The 8,696-nt window shown below is 34.3% G+C and overlaps 1 protein-coding gene across 1 annotated transcript in view; it reads right to left on the bottom strand.

Moving 5' to 3' along the window:
• The window catches only part of LOC105621690 (sodium-dependent nutrient amino acid transporter 1-like), a 186,075-nt gene that overhangs the window by 33,448 nt on the left and 143,931 nt on the right, over positions 1 to 8,696 (bottom strand). Inside the window, exon 5 of the mRNA XM_012203155.1 lies at positions 46 to 420. Within this exon, the coding sequence (XP_012058545.1) occupies positions 46 to 420 (375 nt within the window). The remainder of the gene's footprint in view (positions 1 to 45; positions 421 to 8,696) is intronic.

The following is an 8,696-nucleotide window of genomic DNA, read 5'->3' as shown; positions in this document are numbered from 1 at the left end:
GTGTGTGTGGAATAATAAATGAAAATAAAAGTACTTTTAACTAACCGATACAGGTCATGATGGAACTTGTTGTGCGAAGCAAACATGACGACAGCACCAAAACAAACGGTTAATGAAAAAAAGCATTGGGCAACAGCGTGGTACCAAATCATCGGCGTCAACAGTTTCTCCCATGTCGGGGTGATAAAGTAGAAGATACCAGTGACAGATCCATTCAGCGTAACTGCCCTTATAAGCAGCACGATGAGAACTACATAGGGAAATATCGCCAGAAAATATACTGCCTTGCCGGAGCTGCGCACGCCGCGTATCACCACAAGGAAGACCATCAACCAGCTGACGAAAAGTGTAAGCGACAGACGCCAGTCCGGTACACCGATGCCATCATTAATGCTATCCTTTTCACGCAATACTTCCTTGCTGGACAAACGCATTATTTTTCATTGTCATTATTGTGTTAACTTTTCAACAAGCAAATGTACAGAATGTCCCAAAACTATCAGATGTTCTGAATTCTTTGGCTAAGTTTAAGATTTTTTTTGAGTCGAGAAGATTTATTGTTGCAGTACATACAGTACATACAAGTTTTTATAAAATTAAAGTACATAGTTAAATAATTTACTTTATAGTTACTTTATAGTATACTATTATTAGTTGTCACTTATACAATATCTTATATTAGATAACACATCATGGATAGGTAGAGTGAACTAAACTGAATCAAAAAATTCTGTGCTCTCAGAATTTTAGCAACAGTTAACGAGATAATAATTTCTTTAAGGATTATAAATAAGTATATATATCGGACCTATCGCCAAATGCAAGCGCATGGTATGATACAGCACAGAAATAGGTTTTTCGCTACCCATACGTTACCAAGCCCATTTGTAGTATACTTCTCACGCACCTAGCAAAACCTACGACGATGGAAGCTTCTTGTCGCGCGCTTTGATTGTAGGGTGTGTCATTCAACAGTAGGGGTAATAGGGATTCTAATGGGGCTAGAGGGGGCGCAGGGCCTGAGGGGGAAGGAGCGATAGGGGTACTCGTAAGCACGGGGGAGAGGGCAGCGCAGAGAAGATCTATCGCTGTTTACATAAACATAGGACCCCGATCGATTGATTACATAAACATGATGACATTCCGCTATGCATTCCATATTTTTTTCGCCACCTACCGCCGCCCGCCACTATCCTTCCCAAAAATGCAAGCGGTAACAAAGACTTGCATACACTTACAGTACATATACTTACCATCTGTTTTCCTCTTATGTTTCATTATCTTTCCCGTCGCGTTGTCGCTCCCATTGTATCATCTTCTCGCACGCAAAAATATTTTATCACACATTTTTTATTTAATGATTTAAATAAAGAGAATGCTTAATACGGTCGTAACCGAATTTGTCGCAGCGCGACGGATGATGAGCGCGAAGATGTTAGCGGCGCGCATACTATGATAGCGCTGCGGTAATAAGAAAGGAATGAATAATGTCATAAACCCAGATATATTAATATGCGTTTACTTTTATATATAATTAATTTGACATAGCTCTTATTATACAGTTCTTACAATATTTATAAGCAGGAAATTAATTTATTGGGAGTACAAATTAGTTCGGTCCGTTTTTTTGTGTTCAAAAATGCATTTATTTCAAAACAAAATGAATGAATAGACCAATTAAAGTATTGTCCATCGCTGCCTACTACTTTTTCCCATCTCTCAGGCAATTTTCGAATTCCATCTCGAAAAAATGACTCGTCTTTGGAGGCGATCCAATTTTGGAGCCAATTTTTGATTTCTGCGAAAGAAATGAACTGGTGACTTGCCAAATCGTGCTGCATCCTTCAGAACAATAATCAGAAGAAGGAAGCAATGTTCGAAGAATACGGCGGGTGCGGTAAAACATCCCATTTGAGCGTTCCCAAATATTTTTTTACGACTTTAGCGACATGAGGCCAAGCATTGTCATGAAGAAGAATAACTTTATCATGTCTTTGCTCGTATTTTTCTCGCAATGCACGTCTCAAACGAATCAATTGTAGCCGATACCAATTGCCCGTAATAGAATCGCCAGGTTTCAGCAGCTAGTAAACAAGACCCTTGGACCAGATACAGAGCATAATCTTCGAACCATGTTCGGTTGATGTTGATGTTGAGGTCGATGGCAACAATCGGGCTTAGCATAGTATTTTTTCTTCTTGGGGTTGTCGTAGAATATCCACTTCTCATCTCCAGTCACAATCCGATGCAAAAAACTTTTTCTCTGTTGTCTTTGAATCAGCTGTTCGCAAGTGAAAAATCACCTTTCAACGTCTCTCGGTTTCAGTTCATAAGATAATTCCTTGTTTTTGAATCATTCCCATGGCTCTCAATCGTACAGAAACGGCTTGTTGAGTTATCCCAATGATTCTGCAAGCTCTTCTTGCGTTTGATTCTGATCTTCTTCGAGTAATGCCTTTAATTCTTTGTTTTCGAATTTTTTTTGGCTGTCCAGAGCAAGGCTTGACTTCAATGCTGAAATCTCTATCCTTGAAACGTCAAAACCATTCCCTACTTGATTTATCAGTTTGGAGCAGTATCACCATAAACAAGCATTCGATGGGCTTCAGCCGCACTTTTCTTGCAATTAAAGCAGAAAATCAAAACCTCCCGCAAATGCTGCTTGGTTAACATAAAATTCGACATTTCAAACACAGTAAAAATCAAGATTTTTGTATGAAACTCAAAGCGATATAAACTAAATATTATTAGCAGATGTTTAACCTCTCTGAAATTGTCAAAATCAGCTGTCACTATGAATCATTCACAACAGTTGGAGCCATCTTTAGGGAAACGGATCGAATTAATTTGTACTCCCAATAATTACATAATTGGTCTAAAATCTTATGGTAAAAATTGTAAAAATTCGTGATGTAATGTAATCAAATTAACGCTGCGCAAAACATGTTTATATATGAAACCATCAACGTGCTCTTCATGTTCAAACTCAAACATTATGTCAAAAACGTATGAGCTGTGCCAATGTACGCATATCATCAATGAAAAATTTAAATATTTTGTAATACAATACTTTTAGGTGAAAAATTGATCATCGATGCTGTAGATTTTTTGCGTAAAATTTATAATAAAAAATCAAATATAGAGGGTGAATTAATAGTTTATGCTTTGGATAATATTATATATAAACAGTGTCAAAAATAAACGTACATTTTATTGCTAATCGAAAGCAGGCGCTTAAAATTTGATAAAATTTGAAATTAATTAAATTAAATTAAATTAAGTTCCTGCTTATAAATATTGTAAGAACTATATAAGAGTTATATATTGTAAAATTACATTATAAAAGTAAACGCATATTTAAACTATATATCTGAGTATATAACATTATTCATTTCTTTTTTATTATCGCAGCATTACGTATCATATTACTCGCGCCGCCAATATCTTCGCGCTCAACGCTATTGCGACAGATGGTTACGACTGTATTAAGCGTTCTTTCTATTTATATCATTAAATAAAAAACGTAAGATAAAAAATATTTTTGCATGCGAGAAGTGGGATCGACAAAGATGATGAAACATAAGAGGAAGTAAGATAATAAGTATATACGGTAAGTGTTTGCAAGTTTTTGTTATCAATGTATTTTTGGCGTGAGCGGCGGCGGGCGGCGGACGACGAAAAAAATACCGTACGCATAGCGGAATGTCATCATGTTTATGTAATCAATCGACCGAGGTCCTATGTTTATATAAACAGCGATGCTGCCGACCGGGGATCTTCCCCATGCTGCCCTTTCTCCCGCGCTTACAAGTACCCCTCACGTTTTTCCCCCCGCATCATGCGTTCCCTTCTAGTCCCATCGGTTAGCCCTATTACCCCTATCAGGGAGAAACCTGAGAGAGGACATGATGGCCCAAAATCTGCATTTTGTGGTTACAGATTTTGGTCGTCATGTCTTCTTTCAGATTTCTTTCTGCCCCTACTTTCAGCGATTTTTAAAAATTAATACTACTTGAATATTGTAAAACAAATTGATACGGGACTTTTCGATTCAGTTTAATCCATTCTATTCATTAATGGCATTACATAGGCTGCGTTCCGATATACCTGCCAATATTAAAAATGTATAGTATACATTGTTACGTGCCGCAATATGGATTTTGAAAATACAGGCCTAATATCAAACATTATGTACGTGATATATAGAGGTCTCGTAAAGACCATGACAATATTTAACTAGGGTAGACTTCTGAGATTTTTATGAAAATTCTAATATCAAAATGTCGAGGCTGTAATAACTTTTGAGTTATATGCATTTAAAGAAGTTAGAGAATCTAAAGACACTGGTAGTGTCTCGGCGCTAAGCTATGGCACGAGACACGGACGTACCTCCTTTACGCAAACCGGCGAGTTGAGTCAGATCGAAGTTATTGGAAACTCAATAAGGATTAAATCAATCAAGTTCTAAGTATGTTCAATCGATTGCAACTGCTCGAAATATATAATGAGTGTTTTTATTTTTTCTGTACGTATCTTACAAGCGGAGATATCGCGACAAAAAGTTCCGACTGCCACTTTTTCAGATTAAAATATATTGTCATTGTTGACCGCATTCCATACATTTCTTTCGTATTTTTCTGACATTCTTTACGCAAGAAGTGCTAGTTTCGCGGCTAAGTATGGCGTGAGTCTTTACTATTGTATTACTAGGAAGGCTTGTACAGAGCCGAATTTTGCAAATTGATTCTTAAAAAAAATTTTTTAAATAAAATTATACCTCTTAATTTTTTGTAGTAATACACATCGGAGATATTAGAAAAAAAGAGAATCAAAATTTTTATTATGTCTTTTATAAAAAAATAACTCTGTACGAGCCTTCAGGAACCTTTTCTGATTATGAATATATCCTTATGAAACCTGTTGGGTTTTCTTTGTTATATTGGGAAGGCTCGTTTTTGCAAATTGATTCTTGAAAATTTTTATTAATAAGATCATGTACATCTCAATTGCACTATAGTGCACATCATATGAGATATCAGAACAAAATTTTATTTTTCTTTTTTTACAAAAAAATCGCTTTGTATAAGTACTCCTTTAGGAGCCTTTCCTGATTACTGATAACTATCGCAATTAAAACGCGATCCATCTAGTATTTTTAGCCGTAATTTCGATTTATATAAATATTTATCTTCGACTAGAGGTCTCCATGGGTCTCTCCTGTCGACCCTTAATCCATTTTCGTCCATTCTCATTTGCTGAGATTATATCACACCTGATGTACGAACTTTAGGCAGTATATTAGAATTGAGCATACCATAACCGGTATTCAATAGGTATTCACGGATCTTATATTTAATTTTAACAATAATCTTAAGATATCATGAACCAATTAGAAGGCCGCATTAGCGACTTAAGATATTACTTAAAGCCAGTTCATTAGTTGCATTAGTTGCAAGTTGATCACAAGTTTATTGCGACAGCCAATCTGAAACTTGGATTTTGAAATCAACATTTCATATTGGTTATCGCGACAAACTTGCAATTAGCTTATTTTTATTAACTAATGCAGAATCATGCTTAAGACAGTTAAAATAAGAACTGAACCGACGATGAATACCGACCCATAAGAGAGTGGCAAATTGCATCACGTGAATGACAGCGTCCATTCAGGACGAGAATCACATGATTAGTTTTTTCCAATCTTCCACTTCCCTGCCTATGGAGCTTTGACCACACCCAATCAGAGGATCAAAGGAGACGGATCTTTATTAAAATTAAATTATTTCATTTTATATATGGTTAACTCTTTAATTTTTTGTGATAACATTTAAATTAAGCAAGGTAACGTAATTTTGTGATAATGCTTTGTATATTATTTTGAAGGAGAATTAAATAATTACTACTTTAATTGGAAGAAAAAATGGCTTTGAATGAATTGTGATATAATAATTTCATTTAAGAGGAATTTAAATTATTTGGAATAGGAAGATCCTTCAATAAGATATATGTATATTGTTTTATTGTATAAAAGTTAAAGATAATATCACTTGGGTTTTACTTTTTATTTTGATAGTTGAATTTAACTTGGCACCACAATTGTTGATATTAAATTTTTTATACAAATGATACATATCATTAGATTAATATTTATTATTTATTATTAATTAGACTTAGTACAAAGAAATGGGATTTAACTTGGCATTAGTTCTTGATATCAAATCTTTTTTACGAATAATATATAAAATTTTGAGGGATTTAACTTGGCACTAATTTTATTGATATCAGATCTTTTATACGAATGATACATATCATTATAGTTAAGTAAATATATATATATATATAGTATCATTTGTGTTTTACTTTTTAGTTTGATAGACTTTAATTTTAGTTAAGATTGTAGCATCTGGATTTTAATTTCTCATTTGATACATTAATTTTTTCGAAGAGTAATAATTTTTGACAGAGAATTAAAGTTGCCATTACTTGAGTTGGAATAAGAAGATCTTCAATAAGAATATTCTTGAAAAAAATTAAAACTTATTAATTGGGTTGGACCACATCACGTGATCCGTCTTCTCTGATTGGGTGCGATCATTAAAGCTCCATAGGCATGGAAGTGGAAGAAATTGGAAAAAATGATCATGTGATTCGTTCTGATTGCACACTATCATTTACGTGATGCAATTTGCCATTCTCTCATGGGCCGGCATTCATAGTCGGTTTTTATTTTAACTATCTTAAGTTACATAGTTGTAAGCTGATTGCCGGTTTGTTGCGACAGCCAATATGAAATATTGATTTTAAGCAAATTGCATCACGTAAATGATAGTGTGCAATCAGAACGAATCACATGATCATTTTTTCCAATTTCTCAAAAAGTAAAACGATATCACCAACGCAATAAATACCATATTGTTAAGTTAGAAAATAATAATGGCTGCGTAGTTCAGTAGAACATAATAGTTTTGCAACCATTTTATGATTCTCTGCTGAGATTGGACCATTCCTCTTAATCTAAAAGCATAAGCGCGAAGAAAACTTCCAACAGTTGCAAAATAAACATTCTGCTAAACGCAGCCAAAGACAAAGCGATTCATTCAATCTCAATCTCCATTTGTTCATAACTTATTATTTAACAAAAACAGAAATGTATTATACACTATATTTGTTAATTATATAATTATACACTATATTTGTTAACTAAATTAGAAGATGATGACGATTTTTTTTATCTCGATTTCCATTTGTTTATATTAGGTGTACAACTTTGTTTCCGCCGTTTTCCTATAGATGGCTTTAGGTAAGTGGTGGTCGAAATAAATAGATCATAGATGTCATACAATAAACTTGGGCATCTGTCAACATAACCCCATAGAAACATTAGTCGATTTGTATCTGCATCATAAAGTTATTCTCGATTGAAAATGTCAGTTTACGAGCCAAATTCTCGTCATTTGCGGGAAGTTTTAATTTTTTGCTTCAATATGAAGAAATCTGCGGCTGAGGTTCATCGAATGCTCTCAAATACTTATAATGAGGCCGCTATTAGTGAAAGAACGTGTCGTGAATGGTTTCAACGCTTCTTAAATAATTAATATCTCATAAACTATTGCGTTTTGAAATCATTTTTGCTATTTTTATTTTTTAGTAATTATATTACAACATATATGTTATCTCGAATGCTATCCGCTCCTTATATTGATACATGCCAAATGGCCGAAATCGCTGAGAAAGCATTTTCGGTTTTCGTTTCAAGCGCGACAGATTGAAAGAAGGTTTTTTTCAAGAGGTTGTCTCATGTTCTAGTTCGCTCTCGGCCATTCTCGGCACGCTAAAGGCGAGAATTGTCAATGCCATACAGAAAGACGAGGAAATCTATTACCTTTTTTTGTTCAACTCAATATGAAGAATTTCTTTATGATTAGCAATCAGCTGTAGCAGAACGTCTGATGACCTAGTTATGCTCATTTTTCTTTTCGAAGAAATATTATTTCTTTATGAAAACCTTTATGAAATTTGTTAAGATTTCTTTTTTATACAATAATCTAGGAAATGATAATAACAATTTATCGATAACAATCTTCATTTGTTTATAACTCAATATTTAACAAAAGAAAATTGGATGAAATCGAAATTATACGCCGGTAATTGTTAACCTAATTATTTTAAAAACAAGTAGAAATAAATCACTTTTTCATTATCATTTCTTAGCTTAGTTAACAATTATCAACGTGTAATTTCGTTTCTATCCGATCTGCTTTTGTTAAATATTGAGTTATTAAGTTATTAAGTTATTGGTGTACAACTTTGCTTCCGCCGTTTTTTCCGAAATTCGAGGCTTTATTGTAAAAAATTGGTTATACATTTATGATTCAAAGTATTGTCCATCGTTGGCCACTACTTTCTCCCATCTTTCGGGTAGCGTACGAATCCCGCGTCGAAAAAACTGGTCATCTTTTGAGATTGACTATCCACGAATCGATCCAATTTTTTACTTCTTCATAAGATCGGAAGTGCTGGTCAGCCAGGCCGTGTACTATTGATCGAAACAAGTGATAGTCAGAGGGAGCAACGTCTGGAGAATACGACGAGTAGGGTAGGACTTCCCATTTCAACGTTTCCAAATATATCTTGACCACTTTCGCAATATGGGGTCGAGCATTGTCATGCTGTAAAATCCCTTTATCGTGTCTCTC

Source organism: Atta cephalotes (assembly GCF_000143395.1).
Source record: "Atta cephalotes unplaced genomic scaffold scaffold00036, whole genome shotgun sequence".
Taxonomy (NCBI): Eukaryota; Metazoa; Arthropoda; class Insecta; order Hymenoptera; family Formicidae; genus Atta; species Atta cephalotes.
The sequence above is the reverse complement of the archived record's forward strand: the minus strand, read 5'-3'. Positions and strand labels throughout refer to the sequence as shown.